Consider the following 23,568-nt stretch of genomic DNA (forward strand, 5'->3'; position numbering starts at 1 on the left):
GTCCAGTCGTGACCGACTCTGGGGTTGCGGCACTCATCTTGCTTTATTGGCCAAGGGAGCCGGCGTACAGCTTCCGGGTCATGTGGCCAGCATGACTAAGCCACTTCTAGCGAACCAGAGCAGCGCCCGGAAACACCGTTTACCTTCCCACTGGAGCGGTACCTATTTATCTACTTGCACTTTGACGTGCTTTCGAACTGCTAGGTTGGCAGGAGCTGGGACTGAGCAACGGGAGCTCACCCTGTCGCGGGGATTTGAACCGCCGACCTTCTGATCAGCAAGTCCTAGGCTCTGTGGTTTAACCCACAGCGCCACCCGGGTCCCTTTTTTTGATCATATTAGGAAATAACTAATTGAAGAGGAGCTTGTGGGACCAGGAGAGAGGAAAGGGGCATGCGCACACACAGACGCAGGACTCATTCCTACAGTGTCAAACCATAATTTGAGAACCAACACAATAATTGTAGCCTAAGAAGAGATTGAGCACACTTTGGTTCAGTTCAGACGTAACAGATACCATGGTTTCCTGCCATGCTGAGACTTGTACTCCCCCCTCTCCCTTATTTCCACCTACAATGAGAAAATTGAAAGCCACTTTTGCGCTTAAGCTAGCTGTGGTTCCCCATTTTGTCCAGACTCGGAGAACTGTGGTTTGTTTAACCCAGGAGCAGGGAACCTTTGGCCCTCTGGATGTTGCTGAACTACAACTCCCATCAGCTCCAGCAAGCGTGGTCAGTGGCTAGGGAGGATGGGCAACATCTGATAGGCCAAAAGTTCCCCAGACCTGTGGTTCTGACATAATGGGAAATTGTGATTAAGTTAAAAGCTACAGCTTTATATTTCTTTTTCAATTTTTTTTTATATAGCATTGTGAGTTTCTTTGTGAACCCAAGCAGAAATTTTAAATTAAAGTAGGACGTGGGCCTGAGTCACAGGTCTGATTTAGGATTGAAATGATCTACCAAATCCATGTTCACAACTTTGTCTATTGAACCAAAATGAACATAGAGCCACAATGTCTTTCAAAATGGAGGCAACGGAGGTTTTTATTTCTCTTATCACCAGTTGAGCACGTGGTGCACATGCAGAGAGCAGCTAGCAGTACGACCATACTAGTGGTTGCTGCTAAGGTGGTGGCAGTTCTAGGTTCAGTATTTGTTGCCTATTTTGGCATAGTTCAGATGGAGGGGCATAGTACTGCTGTGCCCATGCAGCGAAGTTGGTAGCAGACCACTGGCAAAGATCATATATTCATATTTCCGAGGCACTAGCAGAATTATTACACAGTAAATTACTAAAATATATAAATCAACTTAAAACTTAGATAAACCAACAACTTTATATATCTATATATCTGAAAGATTTAAGGTAAAATAATGTGCTTTGTTCAGACGTTACACTTGACGAAAGTATTTTCCTTGGTTCAAAGCTTCCAAATGACTAATACTGCCCTTACAGCTGCGAAGTTTCAGGATTCAGAAACCACCAGAAACCGCCATGAATTTAATCAACACTGATAGATCCTATGAAACTGGACAGACAAGCGATCAGATATACTAACTAATCTTTCAGTTGTCAGAACACTTGCACTCTCTCAATATTCACTGAAGCAGAAATTATAGCCTACAGCCTTTAATCTGAAGTGGAATTAGTTTTTGTATGCGTTTTAAGACATCTGGCTTTTAATGGCAGTAATTTTTGGTATGTCCTTGTTTTTGCAGACAAGGAAGTGGCATTCTTTGTAGAGCTTTCTGCTGTTTGCCTTATTATAGGTGACTTACAACACAGATGCGTGCCTCTTTCCTTATTAGCGCATGCATATTTGGCCCTAAATAGAATTTTATTATCTACAAAGCATAAAAATAGCCAGTACTCCAAAGAATTGATTTAGAGAACCTAAGCATATTGCATAGAACATAAAGTTGACCTTTACCGTCTGCAGCTTTTGAAATGGAGTGGGATGTGGAACACATCATAGGCTTAATGTGGCACAACGCTGTCTGCAGAAACTTGGGTGGGACTGTGACTGCCTGCCCATTGCACCCGATGATTGAATCTGCTGTCACCAGCATCCTGATAATAATGAACATTCAGCTTAACGACCGTGATTATGATTATCATAATTGATGTGTGAGTGCAGTGTGTGGGGATCATTACAGCTAAACTGTACGGCAGAGAAACATGGCTTAGTTATGGATAATTTTACTTTTGCACACTGATTGGGATAAAATATGCTTTTCAAGCTCAACAGTCCATCCTACTGCAATTTCAGGAAGAAGTCTGTATATGTGAATTGATGATCCAAGCATGCTGCAAAACAGCCAGTCTAGCTGTTTGTTTAAAATGGTTTCATTTCATTAATATTGGCAATTAATTAGGTATCAAGAAAGGGGAAACCTCTTCTGAGTTGCCAGTTGCATTAATCAGATACCAAGTTCCTTGCATAGGCTGAAAAGAAAAACATTTAGCTATGCACAACCGGTGCAATTCCATTGATAATGGCAAAGACATTTTACCTTTGTATTGTCAGTGCCAAACTAAAATAACATTTATCTGTTTTCCTAATGTCTTGGGGAAACTGGCGGAAAATATTATAAAGATAAAACCGCCAAGCATATAGAAGAACAAGCCTGGCTGAAGCAGAACCAGCATGGCTTCTGTGAGGGTAAGTCCTGTCTCAACAGGCTTTGGGAACTAACTGCTTTTAATGAAAGGACTGGTGCCATGCTGTTTTTATTGTAATTATTTGGATGGTTTTAGTAGATTGTTTATGCGTGTGTGTGTGTGTGTGTATGTGTATAGTTTTAATTCTATCAGTGTTTAATTGTTTTTAATGATCCTCTGTGGATTAGGACCTGGTTAAGTAATGGGAAATAGAGAGCAGGGATAAATGGACAATTCTCCCAATGGAGGGCTGCAGAAATGGAAGTTCCCCAAGGATCGGTATTGGGACCTGTGTGTTTCAACTTGTTCATAAGCAATTTAGAGTGAGGAGTGACATGGCCAAGTTTGCAGATGGCCCTTAACTGTTCAGGGTTGTTAAAAAGGGATTGTGAAGAGATCCAAAGGGACTTTTCCAAACTGAGACATTGGGTGGTAAAATGGCAGATGCAATTCAGTATAAACAAGTATAAAGTGATGCAGGGTGGAATCTCAGTTTCACACATATGCTCATGGGGCCTAACCTGGTGGTCACTTAGAAGGAACAAAACCTTGGGGTCATGGTGGCTGGTCTGATAAAGTTTCAGACCCAGTGTGCATCAGCTGTGAAGAATGCAGCTGCCATTTTAGGGATCATTGGGAAAGAAATGGAAAATCAAACTGCCAGTGTCATAATGCTGTTATACAAATCGGTGGTGCAACTGCATTTTGAATACTGTGTACAGTTTTTGTCACCTCACTTCAGAAAAGATACTGTAGAGTTGGAAAAATCACAGAAACAGGTGGTTGTAGGTTAAATCCTCGTATAGGAGAGCTGCATATGCCTGCATTGCAGGGGGTTGGACTAGATGATACTCAGGGTCTCTTCCAACTCTACAATTCTACAATTATTGTTCCCTGAGCCACTGAAAAGCATTTCAAGAGGGTTGGGAGACCCTTTGTATTGGAATGGGATGTGGCACAGTGGATTTATAAAGCTGCAAGGGAGAATCAACAAACATCATACACATTTTATTACACTGCTTGGGGAAACCTTGAACATAGGGCAATTATTCATTCTGAAATAAAATAAGTACACACATGCCGATAAAAGCAGAAGTGCCTTTCACATGTGCAGCGGCACCTTTGGATTCCTGCCTGTGTGAACGGGCAACAAGAACCATGTAACAATACTCCTTTGAAGGTGGCTCAGAGAAAATAATTCAGAAGGAATGATTTCAAGTAGTGACTAAAAAATTTTTGAGCCATTCATTGAAATTATTTGCATAAGAAAAGACACTGTCAGCACTTTCTAATGTATTTGAATAGGGATTGTCAAGCAACTAGTTCTATATTTTATAAAACCTTATTTTTAGTTCTATAATTTCTCAGTGGGAAAATGCCATGCTTTGATAATGTTATTGGACTTTGAAGAATAAATATAGTCTGAAGAGAAAAATTAGATGGCTCTTATTAAACTTTCTAACTAGCAATCCTGTGTCGTTCGTCTGTTGCATGATAAATGTCTTGTGTTACCTATCTTCTATGTTTAATCAGGCAAATAGCTTGTTTCAGCAGGGGAAGAAAATCTACCTTTTAATAACTGCTAAGTTAAGTCAAAGAGTCTGCAGATTTTCCACACAATTCTTTACTGAGATTAGAGGATAGCAGAGTTTATGTATAGTTAGTTAACAAGACTGATGCTCTGTTAACAAACAAGATTTTTTTTTGGAGACCTCCCAAAAGAGAGAGATGGCAAGCTCTTTCTCACCTCTTCCCAAAGTTATTCAGATTTGTTTTGGGTGCTGTTGGTTGCACCAAAATGTGCTAAAGCTTGTTGTCTTCTGTGAACAATCCGGATACAAGTTAGCGAGAAAGAAGAAAACCTATAGTGGCTTAGGGGGAAAATGCGGTTTTAGCCAGCAAAGCTTTGACCTATCCTTCTAGCGATGGTCTCCAGCCAGTTTTGCCCCAGGGTAGCTGCCCATGAACTACTATGCAGTTGTGCTTGTTGTAGGTAGAGAGATATACGTCACTATTTCTTTGAATGCTACGAAAAGTGCACTGTGCTAAAATTAATTTGATCTAATAGCTTCAAATATGTGATTGTCAGTGAATGAAGGATTTGTAATTTACAGCTTACAGAAGTAGCAAGATGCAATATAAAAGCGATATACAAAAAGAACAGGTGCCAACAAAGACCAGCGATGAAACATTTTTGAAATAACCACAGTAAGAGGCACCATGAACTATAATAAAAACAAAAGGCAGAATAAAAACAAAGTAAAAACACAAAGAGGGAGATCGTAAATAATTATGGCTGGCAAGCATTAACATCTATCTGCTGGAGACCAATGTCATCCTAAACAGGAAGGTTTTAATGCTAAGTCAGAAGGCCAGCAAGGAGGGACAAGATGAACCCTCCGCAGTGAAGAAGGTCCACATTCTGGGCCCAGCAACAGAGAAGAGAGACATGACTGGGTGTGTTGTGGTCTGGATTGCAGTGCTAGTAGCAGTTACTACTGTTGTGTACTCTAAATAATAGGAAGAAAATTGCAATTATGTATATTCTTTAACCCTGCTGGTTAAAGGCAGGTTCACTGAAGTGGGTGGTGCTTCCAAGATATGCAGAAAGGGTAGCTCATCACCAAGGCTGAGTTAATAATAGCTCCAGGCTTCAACTTAGATGGTACCTTTTAGGTTCATGCTCCACAAAAAGCCAGACAAGTGATCAAATTTGAACAGTCAGAATAAAGTACCCAAATTTCTGTCAAGTCTTTGTGACTTTCCAGAAAGCAAAGGCGTGCAAAATCGAGTCAGTTAATGAACGTTTGTATCTGTGAAGATGGCTTTGTGCTACGTGAGAAAGGATTATCCTAGCATAAATTGCTTGCCCCGCTCTGTGAAAAATACTACATTTTTCCAGGACTGTAGATTATATTTTTGTCATTTTACGCAGAGCAGGACAAGTAAGGTGAAGCTTTGTGATATATTAATAAGGAACGTGTGTGGTGTGTGTGTGTGTGTGTGTGTGTGTGTGTGTGTGTGTACTGTAATGGAATAATGATGTCCTGAGTATTATACCTGCCCTGCATGCCACTGTATAACCTGCTGTTCTGTTGGTACAATCTAGTTGGTGACAGAGCTTGGGACCTGGAGAAGTAGAGAACAAGTCAATCAAACAATACAAGACCATGCATATTAAAACAGACTTGGTGCCCTGATGTGAAGCTGCTTGATTGAGCAGCGCAGTGTCAACCATGTCTTTCTTCTAATGCTAAAAGTAATGTACATAGACAGAGTGACAATCAGAGTACAGCCTCCCATCAGCTGTAATTAATCTTTTCGTTAACAGAAAGACTAGAAAGCCTCTCATCAGCCACTTCTGAAGTCGGAGAGACCCTGCTTTTTGATGTTTGTATTCTGAGTAAAATTGTCCCCACCAGTTCTAACAAATTGAAACACCAGGCTAATTATGGCAGCTAATGAAGTGTGTGGAATGGTCACAGCTTGTCGTGAAACTGTTCCTTCAGCTCAGATTAGAGTTTCATCAATCACTTTTTTAAACTGATCCAGAATTGCTTCTGCCTGGTGCTTGGCATTTTTAATGCTGTTTCTGTAATTGGTTTTTTCCCCAAAGCTTAGGCTGTTTTTTGAAATATTACATTCTTAAGATAGAACACGCAAATGCAGACTCCAGTCTATGTGGATATGTGTGTTTGTGTGTGTGTGCGTGTTCATTATTGCTTCTATCAGCTGATCAAGTGGTAAGAAGCTAATAAAAGGAGCACAACTGTAAAATTTGATATACTGCTTTTAATCCCGCTAAAGGTAGCAATAAAGCATATACACATATATGGATATGAATCGTTATTACTGGGGTTTGATGTATACTGGCATAATCACATGAGATACAGTGTGTGCGGATGGATGTCTTAAATCTCACCAGAGGTTTTAAATTAAATGAATGATTCGGATTGTATTCCTCTGTATATCATTCAGCAAAATTGGGTGTAATTTGTTGTTTCTGCAAATGTCAAACCTCCTGGCAATGGAAGTTCAAAATATATTAGTAGCCCAAGAATAGAAACTTTTCAGCTTGAATCCCAAGCCCTTGGGATCGCATTGGGAATTTTCACTGTGCCTCTTATTTCCTTAAGGTAGAAAGGTGCACAATTATTAAAATCCCAAGTTCTTGCTCATTTACAGGCACTACTGGTATTCTGATATATGATGATTCTTTAGAAGTTCTACATTAGTATTGACAAATACACTGTCAAATTCATTCCTTCAAAGTATTATTTAAATAACACAGGGCTGAAACTAAATATATTTCCCTCATTTCTCTGCTTGTTACTTTACATGTCAAGAACTATCTCCTGTTTCATGGATTTCAGGATGTGTTAGCACATTTGCAGTATTTTGATCCTGTTATTCTAAATTCCACCTCCCCCCTCTCCTTTGCCCTTATTTTCCCATGCCCTTATTTTCCTGTTCGCTGTGGTACCCTCTTGATTTTGTCAGTGATTATACTGCATTGGAGACATCACAGAGAGTTATGTGGGATTCAACTAATGATTTGAACTAATAACAAAGTGTATTGCTTGTTATATACCCTTTGTTTAGTTCTGCTAGTTGTATGATATGTGTATGATTGAAGGATTTAAAAATACCTGCATATTTATATTGCATTTCTTCACTTTTGAGGAACTAGTTTAAATGAAATATATTTTATTTGTGCACAGAATATATTAAGCATAATCCCACTTCAGGTAGACTTGTTTTTTCATAAAAATATTTATTAGTCATTTGCAAATGTTCATATTTGACAAATGACATTTATTAATCGTGAATGAATGAAGATGAAGCTTTTGACCATCTATTCCCTTTATAAGGAATACTTTTGGAAATTGCCCTGCACTAAACTAAGGCCTGAATTACAATAGCCAATAAGTTCCAAATACCAATCCAACAATTTCATCTGCACGTTTGTTTTTTAGCTCTGATTCAGTAAAGTTCAAGGGTATCCAAGTATGAAATAGCTTGTGAGGAAATTCACATCACTGTCTTAATTTAATTTAGCTGTAATAAAGACTGCATTAGTTCCAAAAATAGAATATTATCTTTGGCAATTTTGGTTCAAATATAGATATTAGATATGTCCAAAACAAAATAAGGCAGCTAGTGCCATTTCCTCTGGTGTATGATATAAGAGAAATGGGCGAAATGCAATGTTTTGAAACTTATGGCCACATTTTCACGGAAATGTATACCCCACCCCATTTTACAGACTCTTGGAAAGTAACACTAAATATAAAAGAGAATGTGAAAACATATTATAATATCCTACCAACGCAAAACAAAATTCATTCAGACATCTCTTCATCCACTATAACCTTAACTCTTGCCCTGCCAAACCTAACATAAATAGGCAGGCTTGTGCTTAGGTTGTGGAAGACAAGAGTGCCTGGCATGCTCTGGTCCAAGGTGTCACAAAGAGTTGGATACGACTAAACAACAAGAAGTGCTTAGGTTAGGATGGAATAATCACTAAGGAAGAGGTGTTGTACAACTATGACCAGTGCTTTTTTTCTAAAAATATGTTTAGGGGTACTCTCATTTTCCTACTCATATTGAAATACTGCCCCTCAATGCGGCTAAACTTAGATTCACAAAATGTTTAGGGGTATATGTACCCCTGCATCCACCCTGAAAAAAGCACTGACTATGACCAAGAATGGCTCTCTCTACATCCTTGGCAGCTGATTCAAAAATAGAGATTTCATTGTTTAGGAAGTGCCCTGGGTTGATCACATAATGGGGAGGGGTGGCTGTTTCTAAGGTACTTTTGACCTATGCAGATTAGAAGATGGATACATAGGGATATTGATTCATTATTCAGATAAGACAGTTCACACATATAGCCATCAGTCAGAGTTGGGTAACCAAGCAGTGATAAATCAAGTGATGCATGTGTGAACCAGCTCTACATTTACTGTGTTGGACACTTTCCACTATTACTGAATAAACCTGAGTGCAATCTATCTTACTCTTTTTTAATCAAGCAACTGTATGATATAAAAAATTGGCAATGCCAGAAATTGCTCCAGAATTTTTTTGGGAGGAGCAGGGTAGATTTGGGTTGCAATCCTATACACGCTTGCATAGGAATACACCCCATTGAATTCAATAGGACTTTACTTCTGAATGCTTTACCTTGCGCATCGCAATCTTCCCAAACAGAAACAAGTCGATGTTTCATATTGTGAAAAAGGTAAATTTCACGCTAGAGATAATTAGGAAAGGAATTGAAGATAAAACTGCCAATTATACAAATCTGTGGTGGTGGTGCAGTTGGAGTAATATGTATAGTTCTGGTTGCCTCACCTCCAAAAAAAAGATTTACAGTTGGAAATGGTTCAGGAAAGAGTAACCAAATTGATCAAGGGGGTGGAGCAACTATGGAGGAAAGGTTACAACATTTAGGCTTTTTAAGCTTAATTAAGGAAAAGGCCGAAGAATTGATGTTTTTGAATTATGGTGCTGGAGGAGACTCTTGAGAGTCCCATGGATTGCAAGAAGATCAAACGTATCCATTCTGAAGGAGATCAGCCCTGAGTGCTCACTGGAAGGACAGATCGTGAAGCTGAGGCTCCAATACTTTGGCCACCTCATGAGAAGAGAAGACTCCCTGGAAGAGACCCTGATGTTGGGAAAGATGGAGGGCACAAGGAGAAGGGGACGGCAGAGGACAGGATGGTTGGATAGTGTTCTCGAAGCTACCAGCATGAGTTTGACCAAACTGCGGGAGGCAGTGGAAGACAGGAGTGCCTGGCATGCTCTGGTCCATGGGGTCACGAAGAGTCAGACACGACTAAACAACAAAGGAAAATGCAAGTAAGAAGCAATAAAATTATGCATGGGGTTGAGGAAGAGGGTAGGGGAAAGTTTTTCTCCCTCTCTCCCAACACTGGAATTCTTGGACATCCAGCGAAGCTGAATGCTGGAAGACTCAGAACAGACAAAAGAAAGCACTTCTTGTTAAACTATGGAATTCACTGCTTCCAAAAGTAGTGATGGCCACCAACTAGGATGGCTTTAAAAGAGGATTAGACAAATTCATGGATAAGACTATCATGGATTATTAACTATGGTGAGCATCTTCTGTCTCCACACTTTGGGGTGCACACTTCTGAATAACTGTTGCTGGAAACCACAGCAGGAGAGAGTACTGCCATGCGAAGCTCCTGCTTGCATGCTTCCCATAGGCATCTGGTTGGCCGCTGTGAGAATAGAAAGTTGGACTGGATGGGCATTGATCCAGCAGAAGGCTCTTAGGTTCTTAAGATGGCTTGATCACGTGTGTGTGTGTGTGTGTGTGTGTGTGTGTGTGTGTGTGTAGAAGCAAGCCTCCAGGATTCCACTTGGAGTTATGCCCCAAAACCACTGTTATATGGTAGAAGTGGACTTTCTGCCGTTAGTTTCCAGACTTGTCACAAATCCATGATGGAGAAAGCTGCAAGGTTTGACTGTTCTGCGTGTTGAGCCTCTCTGAGATCATGTAATAAATAACACGCTGCTTGCTTTCATTTGACTCACCTGGGATTTGTTCTCTGCTCTACTGTTCTGTACTTCACAACCTCTAACCCCCTGTGGACCTCCTATTGACAGTCTGTTTCAAGCTTTCCCAGTTGTGTGCAGGTGTGTACTATAGTGTTAGAGTGTTGGATTATGACCTGGGAGATCAGGGTTTGAATCCCCACTCAGCCATGAAGCTTACTGACCTTGGGTCAGTCACCATCCCTTAGCCTGCCCTACCTCACAGGGTCGTTGTGAGGATGACATTTGGGGAGGAGAACCATGTACACCACCTTGAGCTCCTTGGAAGAAAAGGGAGGCATATAAATGTAATGATAAATGAATGCTTCCTTTGAAAGAGGACAGAAACTGGCAGCTTTTTAAAAGAGAGGAATTAAGCCCATCATGGCTGCTATTTTGATTGTTCCACCTCTGCCGTGCTTGTTGTGGCAGCTTCTGGTTTATATATGTATGGCTGGCAATTATTTGGATGTGCTTCTCCTTACCTCCCTGGTCATCCTGTGAGCATCAGAAGCAAGTGCCATCAGAACTAGTACTTGTAAAAGCTGCAACAACAGTTATCCCGGGGAGAATTATATGCCAACATTGCTCTATTTTAAAATCTGGATCTCATCCCTTTCTGCATTGCAAGTGTGCATATGACCAATGCAGCAGAGGGTGGTTTTCATGTGCATTGTGTGGGTTTGATGTGCATCTGAAGCTGAACCAACCCCTTCTCCCCAAAATGCTTGTAGAGGTGAGCTCGAAGGTAAGCTTTACTGTTTCTCTTTGGGACATCTCAAGGGGCAGACTAACAATGCTCTAAGAGTCTTAATTTGGACCACTTGTAAAGAGACAATCAGATAAGTAATTATTCAAACTCAGAAGCAGTAATTACAAGTCTTTCATAATTTCTCACAAGACTGTTTGATTCTAGTTCCTCGATTTACAACACTGAGAGAAGTATGTATAATATACTATTTCTTAAGAGGCTTGGTCAAAATTTAAGTAAAATTATAATGAAATGTTTGTTGCATATATTAAGCTGCAATTAATATGTTTTCTGCCTCTGTCTGAAAGATAAGATATTAAAATAATGTTGTTAGCGGGCTTCCCACTGTGCGAATAATTTCCTGATATTTGTACAGCATATTATCATATGCTCTCTGTCAATAACCAAATAGACTATCAAACAGAGAAAATAGTATGATGAAAGTATCATGCAGAAGGACATAACATTGTTTCATGATGACTAGCCAGTATCATTTTGTATTTTAAAAATGAATGATAAGTTGATTCAAAGCATACTTATAAAGTCATTAAAGCAAGTTGAAAATTGCCCTCCATTTTAGTCAGCTAGCCTTTTTAAGTCAGAGGGGTTGTTGTTTTAAATCAGCTTTGCTTGCATTTTAAGGAGGCAATTAGCCATTGGGTTTGACATATTGGCCTGGTTACCATGTAATGCTAAGTCAAACCATGGCCAAGTGTGGACACACACAATAAAATCACAGGAGCTTCACTCTTCTCTAGATCTTGCTGCTGCTGTGCTACCTAGAGTTAAGCCATGGCTTGGCTTAATGCCACATCTGAACACATGCTCATAGTTTGCCCTGCTACATCATAAACCGCAGCTGCGGATTCTTTTTGTTTTACAGTTCACACTTAGCCATGGTTTATTTCATATGGTTTGGCATAGCGTCATGTACAGACTATTCAGAGGCAACCCTCAAGTTCAGATGAAATACATTAAATCCCTATGCAGAAAAAACTTTTCCCAAGATTGCATTTAGCTAAGGTACTCATCTGCAAATGAATTGGTAGACTATGTTATAACTATGTGAGTGTTTGTTATAACTGGACAAGACATTGGTAACTAGTGGGTGTTTCCATTCATGAATCTATGTTCTATTTGGCAGTTTGCAGAATGATAAGAACAATCCTTTCTTTGGTTGGTTGGTTGGTTGGTTGGTTGGTTGGTTGGTTGGTTGGTAAGGCCTTCACTTGGTGATGGGAGGCCTTTTACCACCTCCAAATACTTAGGTTACACAGATTCCCATCTATAAAGCAATTAAGTTGAACTACTTGAATTAAAATAGTGTATTCTCATTGACTTCAGGGAGGCTAAAATAAATCTCAGTCTTGCTGCTAAAAATCACTAAATCACTAAAATCACTGTCCAATATAAGGAAATCCTTATCCAAACATTCTAAATATATGGAGTAAAGTGGTATATTTCCAAGATAGCATGTTAAGAAATCTCCCCCCCCCCCAAAAAAAAAAGATCATGGAATTAGTAATTCGTGTTAACAAATGGAAAGTGGTTGCAGTGCCCCTAGGCGGTTGAAATCTCAGGGGTCGTCTTGCAAATTATCCCCTAATACGTTTTTTTTTTAGTGGGATAACATTGAACTAAGAAAACTTGATTGTAATTTTCTTTTAAGATTAAATCAATATTAATTTTATATTTTATTGTGGGGCCCCTAAAAGGCTTCAGGCTCATAGACCTTTGCCTATTCTGCCTGTTTGGTAATCTGGCACTTGAGTGGTTGTGTCTCATATGGTATCAGAGACTGTTACCTCAATCCACATGCCCATTTGTTCTCAAGTGTGCACATAGATATCTTGCTCACATATGATAGAGGAAATTAATTCCTTTATGTGTGCAGATCACAGTTGCTTCAGTGAGGGAGCATTTGCAAGCAGAGAGTTTTTCAGCTCGCATCAGAGTTTATATGGCTGTAAAGTAATTGTGAATCTAACTATAGTCTTCATAAAAACAAGGCTACTTTTCAGGGAACAAAATGCACCATGAAAATTCCAAGCAAGAAAACCAGGTGGCTGGCAGGATTGTAGTGCAACATTGCAGGTGGTTTACCTGTGATTTGTGGGTGTTTGTTGACACCAAACCCACAACTGACAGTGTTTGCCTGCTCTGTAAAAAATAAACACCCAACATTCTGGATTATTATTTTAATGGGGTTATACATAAGAATTAGATTCCTTTGGCCACAGGAAGTAATTGTTAGTCATGATTAATATCCCATCTAATCTCTCTCAATAGTTTTTGTGAGCAATGCTACTTAAGGTGTCTAAATGTACTAGTGGGAATTGAAAATTATAGTGTAGGCCTCTTTCACTAGTTGAAATATTTTAAACCTTATTTCACTGAGGCCAGGAGTGGTGTCAATGTACTTTGTGTGAAAAGTGCAATAGAAGCATTAGTATTTGACAGCCCTTGTTGAAATAAGTGAAATTAATGGAGCTCTTTTCATATACGACAAGGCCATGGCACCCCTTTCATGCTGCTTACAGACAGAGAAAAGTCAATACTTTTTTATTACTTGACGCTGACCTACATTCTGCACTACAAGTGCCAGGCCCACTAATTGGTTTCAGTTGTGAGGAAAGTTTGCCCCAAAGAAACATTGGAGCAGATAAATCAATCTTTTTAGGGTAGCTTAGTGGTTTTGAGCACTTGAAATGACATTTGTGTTGTATTGACAGAAGGGGCTGTTATACTCATTTTGTCATGTCAGAAGCCCTTGTACTAGTTGGAAGTGTTAACCAGTACTAATATATTTAGGCGGGAAGCCCCTCTTTGCTAGATCAACATTTTGCCCTAATAGCAGATTGCCGTGTTTGCTTCTCTCCCTCTCTCTGTTAAATAGCACTGCATGGCCATTAAAAGGTCACAGAATGTCTTGCGGCTTCTCAGTTCAAAGCTCTAATTTTGCCATTACAGGCGTTAGGATTGCAGGGAAAACTTGGGCGAGGACCCCTAGAGTTAAATGGAGGGAGCCATATTTGTACCATTGATTTGTAAACAGAACTTCCTACTGTGTCTTTCTCAAATATCTGTGCCATGAAGTGCTCCCGGGTGGTTTATTCAAAATAAAAACGTCGTTAGGATAGCAATGGATCCTCTCTTAAAAGAACACACATCTTCCTATTAGCATCTAAGAATATGGCAGGCGAGTGGAAAAAGAAGTCTACCAATTGCATGGTTTTAAATAACAGCGTCCCAATGATAAATGTAGAAATGATCTATAATTATTTCACGGATAAAGTAAGGATTGTACGAACTTTGATTTGAAGTGACATTCATCATTCCCCCACCCCCTGCAAGCTTGAAGTTTGTTATTTTAGACTTACAGGATTTAACTGGGCCTGTAAGACAGAGCTATTCCGCCTGGCCTTTAATTTGAATTCAGTCTGATTTTTTATTTCCCTTCCCTTCCACCCCCCTTCCCTTTTATGAAGATTACCCACTCTGAGACCCCACAGCTAATTCTCCCCTGGCCTCCTCGCTGACCCAAGTAGGACAAATTCAGCCAGCTAGCCCTGGTGACTATCTAATGTTTATTGGATGGATTTCCCCCAAATTTATTTTTGAACTTTGAATTTTATTGTTACTCATGCTTTTATACGGTATTTTATGCTGCTTCTATGTTGCATTACAATTAAGTGTTTTAAATTTGTTGTTAGCCGCCCTGAGACCGGTTTTCTGAACCGGGAAGGGCAGGGTAAAAATTATTATTATTTATTATTAAAACTGAGAATCCTGTCTAAGGCTGGATTTAGACACGTCAAAGAAGTGTTTCAGTTTAAATCGTAAATTTAAACCGGGAAAACAGGTAAGAGAAAAACAGGACTCCACATAGCCATCTGGTGGCATAATGTTATATCACACATACAACACATATATCGCTTTTCTTTACCAGTCTGCTATCTTGCTGGGTTAGCAAGAAAGCTTGCTACTGTTCCTCACTAAAAGGAGTGTGGCAAGGTGACATTATGACAAAATTCATCACTAGAAAACTAGTCTGTACAATTTATGTAAACTCTCCTTAATCACTTTATAAAATCATTATTTATCTCACAAGATTTATATACCGCTTGATTGTAATAAAAGCACTTTACAAAAAAGTAACATAGACTAAAGGTACTAAAAAGCTAAATATTGTTACAAGTGGCCCTTTAGTTAGGAGGTATTGCCTTCTATCTAATGTTTTGCTTCTTTTTTCTCTTAAAGTATATGGCACTTACATTATTATGCTGTTTCTCACAATGATACATGAATTGATTGTAACTGACTGGTTTTTCTTTAAATAGATTGCTAAGCCGTGTTCCCACACAAATATGACATATTTTTTTTTAAAAATATGTTAAATGTCTTCAGTTCATGTATATGCAGCTTTTGTGTGTATAAATCACCTGCTCATTCAATATGTGTACCATTTGCTAAATTTTGACACAAATTTAATGAAATAATGCATGTACAAAAGTTCATTTTTCAAAAACATGGGTCCTGCTGTTAAATCCATCTATGCATGCATCCACTCAATTGCAAACCTCAGATATTATTGAAATAGATATTATATATTGAAGTCCCTAGTTTAAATCAAGACATAGGCGCATACCTGTATAGGCCCTGGTTCAGAGAACTCTTTGAGCTGCAGAAATGCTACATACACATGGCTGTACTGGCTGATAACTGGTGCCCAATGACCAACCTTTTGCAAAGGTAATCACATGACAAGACATATTGCTTAATCTATAGGTTATATATGCATTTTCCAGATTGCTGGATACAACCGGTCTCTCGTGCAATAGGCTTTTCAGCATTCAGCTGGGGCTATGCACATATATAAGGGACGTGGATGGCGCTGTGGGTTAAACCACAGAGCCTAGGACTTGCTGATCAGAAGGTCGGCGGTTCGAATCCCCACGACGGGGTGAGCTCCCGTTGCTCGGTCCCTGCTCCTGCCAACCTAGCAGTTCGAAAGCACGTCAAAGTGCAAGGAGATAAATAGGTACCATTCTGGCAGGAAGGTAAACAGCGTTTCCGTGCACTGCTCTGGTTTGCCAGAAGCGGCTTAGTCATGCTGGCCACATGACCCGGAAGCTGTACGCCGGCTCCCTCGGCTGGTAAAGCGAGATGAGCACCGTAACCCCAGAGTCAGCCACGACTGGACCTAACAGTCAGGGGTCCCTTTACCCTTTACCGTTATGCACATATATAGCCTTAAATCTTAATTGCACTGATCATCTCTTTAACAGGAAGACAGGAGAGCAATTTGGGAGGTGCTAAATCCAGCCTCCGCCTACTCCTCCCAAACAGTGAGTGAGTGTGACTATTGGCATCCATCTGTCTCAAGAGACAATGGAAGAGTGCATCATTGGGGATAAGGACAAACTGTTGGAGAGTTACAGCAGTGTCAATGGAAAGGTTGCTGGTAATGGTGGAGCCCAAAATTGTCTACCTGGTCACCAATGCTGATATGTGGAGTGCTGGTGACTCCTGACCCAAGGTGTTGGTATTTGCCAGGCTGATGGTGAGGCTGAACTCAGGCAGGCTTGGGCAGAATGGTTGATGGGTCACTATAGAGCTTCCTTGGAGTCAAGGCTGCATCATCTGCAAACAACATCTTGCAAATAAAAAAGCCATCACATTTTTGTCTTGGCATGGAGACATGCCAGGTTGAATAGACCACTGTCATTCCTTGAATGAACATACACACACTGTCTTTCATCAAGCTGAAGGCATATGAGAGCAGCAGGGAGGAGAATGTGCCAAAAAGAGAGTTGGGGGGAGAACAGCTTCCTTAAAAAGCAAGTGAATTTTCGCTGCTGGATCTGGCTGGAGAACTGTTAATGCAGCAGTTGTTTGCATTCATGATTCCCCATCCAAAATTGGAATATTCAATCATAAACCTGCCTTCATGAATTGAGGTCACCTGCCTGGATTGGAGCATCATATTGTATTTGTTGGACTGGGCCAATAGTCTATAAACTGTTGTTCCCTGTCATCATTTTCTTTGCTGCATTCTTTTGAATTGTGTGTATGGGATAATTAGCCTACATGGCAGTCAAATTATCAAAACATTGAAAAGGTCCCTAGGTCTAGTTAAATCTTGTCAGTATAACTGTAGTAGACTATAATCCCTTGGAAGATAATGGGATCAGAAAATGAAAATGCTTAAAAAATGGATTCAGAATTTTATCATTCAGCTTTGGGTTTCTTTGGGCATGTTTATTCAGGCTGTAATTTATTAGGCCTTCTATTATATCAATATTTTAAATAGCACAGGCAAATGCATTCCTGGATATAATACAGGTACACCACAGTATAAGGAGGAAACTTTCTCTCATCGTCTCTTGCCATTAGGCTTACCTCAAGGAAAAGCTTGAGAGTCCAAGGATGTGGGAAATCCTGAACGCTTTTGCACAGTCTGGTGAGACTTTATCTCATATGCTACTGATTCAGAAATACCAACTTCCTTGTCACCCCATTTTTAGAAATATGGTTGTCTTGGGGGGGGGATGATATGATGAACGTTTTGCAATAATGTGACATTTTGAAATAGCTGCACTCTGTTTTGTTTTGTTTTTTGATGATTTTCCGTTTATGTACTTTCTATTTTTTCCCAACAAATTTGAAACTGAAAAAAAGAAAAGAAAAAAGTTAGAGCTTTAGACTAGTGGATGACTTTTTTTTCTGGGATAAATCAAGAAAGGTACGCTGAGTGACTTTATTGTCAGATTGCATTGTATGTCCTAGGGTTTTACATTTCATTTCCACAGAGAACACTGCAGATACTTACTAACCATGGGAAAATAGTATGGTGGGTTCATGTCATGTTACAAACTATGCATGTCGTTTAATTAATATCACCAACTGAAATATTAAGTGGGCCTAGGCCTGAGTATTCTGTTGTGAAAGCTATTATTGCTGACATTGCTAGCGCTATTGGCACTGACTCTTCTTCAGGGCTTGCCCAAAATAGTTTGCTTCTTGAGGCAGAGAATAAATGGTGCACCTTCCCAAGTCAAAGTGCATAGTATCCAAAGCTGATCAAGTTATTTTGGCATACGAGGCAGAAAAGTCTACAAGCACCTCTCCTCCTTCATGGCAGTAAAAATAATAATAAAATAATAACAATTTACTTCCCTTGCATGAATTGTAGAGTTGGCAATCTAGTCCAGTGGTAGAAGAGGCCACATCACACAGCCTTAGGGGTGAGGAGCAAACCACTGACTCTGCTGGCTAGGGTTGATGAAAACTGGAGTCCAACAACATCTAGACCAATGTTTCCAAACTTGGGTCTCCAGCTGTTTTTGGACTACAGTCCCCATCATCCCTGACCACTAGTGCTGCTAGCTTGGGATGATGGGAGTAGTCCAAAAGCAGCTGGAGACCCAAGTTTGGAAAACCCTGATCTAGAGGACCACAGGTTTCCCACTCTGCTCTACCTAATGGCCAGCCCTGTTAGAATTCCTTCTTTTCCTGCTACTGCCACTACAGTTACGAAAAAGAACGAAAGGAACAGAACAGTGTCACCATTCAGAAGAACAGTAGGAATATATAATCAGCAACTTCTGGCCCCATGATCCGATCCAGTTGTTTAAATACACAGCTGTGAGTGTGTAGCGAAATAGCCTTTAAACAAGATAAGCAGTACAGCTGCCAACATAAAGTAATCTTACGCTGAGGGAATGAATGGCGCAGTGGACTTCCTTTTTGTCATTTTGACTTGGATTTGAAGTCGGGCGTGGGCTTAGTTCCAGCTCAAAAAGCCATTCACTTCAAAGGCACCTAAATTGTCCCAAGGAACTAATTCTGGCAGTCGGTTGTTATTGTCTGGCAAGTCATCCTAATAGGAAAAGCCGTCTGCTCTCTCCAATCAGTGCTTATTTTGGGGATCAGAAATGACTGGACCTTGTTTTATGCAGACGAGAGTGGTAGGAGCAGAGGTACACTCTGAGAGGAATGCTGACAGCTGTTTTCCTGCTCATATTTTATTCTAATTTCCTAATAAGTTAATTATGATGGGATGTTCCTCTCATACCCTCAATAGAGCCCATGATTCTTATCAGGAACACAGAGCGGCTGACAAGTGTAGTTTTCATTGAGTACATCATAAAGAGAGATGTGCATATTCTCTGGGTCTGTCACATTACTGGAATCTGGCACAACTCCCCTCCCATCCCCTGAACATCTGTATTTTAAAAAGAAGTTTCTAGCTCCCATGGTAAAGGAAAACTCATGATAAATATATTGTAAAGAATCAGAAGCCAAAGGGGTGCTAGTCTGTTTATTGAATGGACATTATTCTGCCTCTCCAGCTATCGCCCACGTAGCCCTTGTCCATCCCCCGTCACTTGATATGCAAAACAGCACATTAAATACAAGACAATCTGGGAGGGTGTGATATAACATGAACATAGATAGCCTATACAGAATCAGAGCCAAAATTCAATATTCTGCCAGAGGGCAAGAGCCAGAAGTTCTAGTCTGAAGCACTGCCAAGTGTACGGACTGATTCAAAGCTGGAATTTTAATCACATTTGAGGCGAAAGAGCCAGGAAAGTGTTTTGGTTCCCTCCCTTAAGTGCTCACTGGTGTACTCAGGAATGTGACAGATCACTGGATCCTGATTTTTATTAAGAAATGTTAAAAAGAGAGTATGTGGATACCGTAAATATTTACAAGATGTAACTGAAACTGTATTGTTTGATAAATACAATTAAAGATTCAAATTAGATCAACTGTAAGTAATTGTTAACACTGAAACTGTTATGTGACGAGGAACATTATTTTGGTTCATTCTACATTTTCTCTTCAATCTGTAATGTGTATGTGTCGGACTGTTATAATGAGTTGAATGTGTGTTTCCTTTTAAAAAAAAATCTGTATAATATATACAATATACATGTTAAACTATGATACTGGAAAATTCAAAAGTGTGTGTGAGCTCAGTCAGCCTAGCATGAGACCCTTAATCCCAGGGTCATGGGTTTGAGCACAAGATTGGGCAAAAGATTCCTGCTTTCCAGGGGCTTGGACTAGATGACTCTCATGTTCACTTCCATCTCTGTAATTCTATGATTCTATGGACAATTTATTCATGCAGCGTTTATACTGTAGATCTCTTCAAACTGAATTGAAGTGAAAAACCAACCAACCATGATATAAAACACAAACACACGCCATAAAAAAGCCAGATTAGATTGCCCATCTTCTTCCCATGAACAAGGTGGAAACAGAATCCTGCCTTCCTGCTCCATCCACCGGCCATGCCTATTCCACCAGATGTTTACATGCAGTCACAATAAGTTTGAATAGAATGCCCATGTGAAAAATCCAACCTATGTAGGCTCAAATTACACAGCCTTTGGGGCTTGTTGGAGTCAATCAACTGCACTTTTTAGACTTATGTACGTTTAACTTTTTATGCACGCATTCATGTTCAGGTGCAGCCAGTAAGTGGTATGAGAAAGTGTAGTATCGTTACACTGTCACGCCCTGGGAGATTATCAGGGAGAAAGTTCCATTCAGTCTGGGCTGCAGTCAATATAACATGAAATGCTCCAGTTTAATTTTTCCTTTTTGTTTTCTCTAGGACTTCTTAACCGTGCTACCATCGATTCCTCTGTTTGCAAAGTTTGGCCAAGCCTATTCCAGAGCCGGAGCAGTAGTGTAATTTCTCTACCAACCCAGTCTATGAATTTTTAAACACTTGAAATAAAGGGGTTTTTGGTTTTTTTAAAAAAAATGTGAAGCAAAGCAATTACTTATGATTGCCATGTACTACCTGCAGACAATTCTCATATACAACCTACTTTTGGAATTCTGAAATAATGGTTCTAAGCAATCAGCAAGTTACATCATGCCACATTTTTTGTGTGAAGGACATCCATAGAGACAGATCTCCATCTTCAGAAATTATTAATCGTAGGTATGTCTAGTCCGTTTTCTCTGTTAGCAAGATTGCAGATCAAAGTAACTGGTGGAATAAGCTCAACGATCTGAAGAATTAGAATAATTTACTTACTCAGGTAAGAGATGTAGCCCTTTTGTCTGTGGCGAAAATAAAGGAATAAAAAATGCTTACTCTGTTAATAATTCATTATCATCTCCCTGTGATTGAAATGATCAGTTGATAATGTGATGTAATACTCATATTGGCAAAGCACCATGAGGTGAATATATATGCACCCCAGTCCTAAATATACTTGCTAGTGAGTAAGTCCCTTTTAATTTCATTGAAAATGTCAGTGCTACCATGGGAAGTAGGCATGTTGTCCACCTGGCTCCTCACGTGGTTCTCAGTTCCTGGTGTTACTCCTATAGTCTCTTGCACTTTTTCTCTTTCTCTATTGCTGATCCTTGTCTCTTTTTTATCACAGGTACAGAGGGCATTCGGGGTTTATGTCACCTGTTTAGCGTCAATATAGAATTTTCTTGTTCCCCTGGTCTGCTTCTTAGGTATTCCTAGTACATGGAACTGGGATGAAGAGCCCTCACAGAAGTTGTCCACACACAGGCAAATTCTTAAATGCTAGGGTAGACTCAGCCATATTATTCTACAAACTTACACAGTTATCAGGCAACATCAGATAACATCAGCTCAGACACAAAGAACAGAGAAATCAAGCTCTCAGGGGCAGGGGCAACACATACATCATTTTCTAAATGACAGCAGTACAAATCAAATATGTCAGGCATCTTTTTCCAAGCATATTTGGCTGTCTTTTTGTACTTTTGAGTAGCTGATCAAATTCAAACTTTTGAAAGTTTTGTATTTATGTCCTGCAATGGGAAGCGAAGGTCCTTTAATTCTGGTAAGTGAGGGACACAACCCGAGCAAGTTAATTTTGCCAAATAAATCGGAGTGCTTTTGTTCTTTGTTCAGGGGGCTGAACAGAAGACACTCGCACAAAGGTGTTGATGAATAAGGGATGCCATAGTAATTTTTAGATGTGAGGGCTATCTCTTTGATTGCTCCAGCTTCAAGGTAGTTCATCTCTTCATGATAATTCACCCTGTGTTGTTACTTATCTTTCTACCACATTTTCCCATCAGTCCGATTAGAACTGGCAATGCCTTTATCAGATTAATCTTTCTTTCTTGGTTTCTTTTAAATATCTCTGACCCCAAGATAAACATAACCTATGCCAAGCAAGCCATCACTGAAGCTGCTGGAGTTTTCAGTTGCTGATGATACTCTGCATATATTAAGGTTAAAAAGAGTACTTCCAATTCACTCTAATCCACTCACTCATCTATTGTGTAGCCTTTATTCAATCTCTTTTCTTTTCTTCCTCCCAAACAGGGCAATTTTAATAATCCTTTCCATGTGCAAAAATATGCCTGCGATTTTTATGAGACAGACTTAGGAGATGACTACACTATACCCATTTTTCACTAATGTAATTTTGTAGGAAAGAGTGCCCTTAAAAGCAATGGATATGGATGTTATTTATTTCAGAAATTCATGCCCATGTCTACCTCCAGGCATATCTTACTACAACTACCGCTTTGCAAGTTGAAGGCTGGAATCCTTCCTCTAACTGCTCGGCTAGGAGTTGTTAAACCACAACTGAGGCAATTAAATAGCTTAAAAGAAGAAGAATGGAAAGGGGCCCTTAGTGTCACTTCCACTTCCTTCTGATTAAAGAGCAGTATTGGTTCTTAACTTGGCAATCCAGTTATTTATTTAAAATGCTTTTATTCTTTTATTCTTGTACTTGGCCCCCATCTCACTACTGATTATGCTACCAGGAGAACAAGAGTGTCTGAATTTTGGAAACAGGTTCAGGGGAGGAAAAAAAAAACTTTTCCAATTTGGGGATTGTGGAATAGCTCAGTTTACCCATATCAAACCAGGGTAGCTTCACCCTAGACCAGTTTTAACTGTGAGCTGGACAAAATTATGATGGACATTATATTATGACTGACACCTGAGCAATAGAGGGGCTAGCCAAGTCATTGTCACAAGTACACAACATTTTAAAATGTCAGCAAAAGCATCTTTGGGGCACCATGGTATAAAGCAAAACTACTCTTCCTGCCCATTATTCAACCTCTACCTTTCATTATAATTATGGTTTATGGTGACAACTGATATATGAATCAATATATGGCACCATGGCAGTTTCAAGGTCCCATCATTTACACATTTCCTGGTAATACGAGTCATGGCAAAATCGCATCCATTGCAGAACAGCCTTCTCTCATTCTAAGTAAATCAGAAACTTTGTGACCTTTTGAGTCTTTACCAAGATGCTGGCAAGGTAAGAAAATTTGCATAATGTGGATGCCTGCAAGGATATAAAATGTATTCCAGAAGAATTCTCACAAGCTTGAAGAATCATTGTTGACACAATTCATCCATCTGACAAAATGGACCCTAGTTTGCAAAAGCTTGCCTAGTGGCTTTTAAATTCTTGGACTACATTTCCCATCTGGCTGGGGCTGCTGTGACTTGTAGTCCAAAGCACCTGGAGCACTAGACTGGCAAATGCTGCCTTATCCCTTAATAAAGATGCCATGGGAGTTTTTTAATG

General features: G+C 39.8%; 1 protein-coding gene across 1 annotated transcript in view; it reads left to right on the plus strand.

Moving 5' to 3' along the window:
• Positions 1-21,124, plus strand: part of SPATA17 (spermatogenesis associated 17) — a gene marked incomplete at its 5' end in the record, with an annotated part of 72,160 nt that extends 51,036 nt beyond the window's left edge. Inside the window, 1 exon segment of the mRNA XM_082217759.1 lies at positions 20,622-21,124. Within this exon segment, the coding sequence (XP_082073885.1) occupies positions 20,622-20,702 (81 nt within the window). The 3' untranslated portion in view covers positions 20,703-21,124.
• Positions 21,125-23,568: the final 2,444 nt, after the last annotated feature.

This window comes from Podarcis vaucheri (genome assembly GCF_965113315.1).
Source record: "Podarcis vaucheri genome assembly, chromosome: 3".
Lineage (NCBI taxonomy): Eukaryota > Metazoa > Chordata > Lepidosauria > Squamata > Lacertidae > Podarcis > Podarcis vaucheri.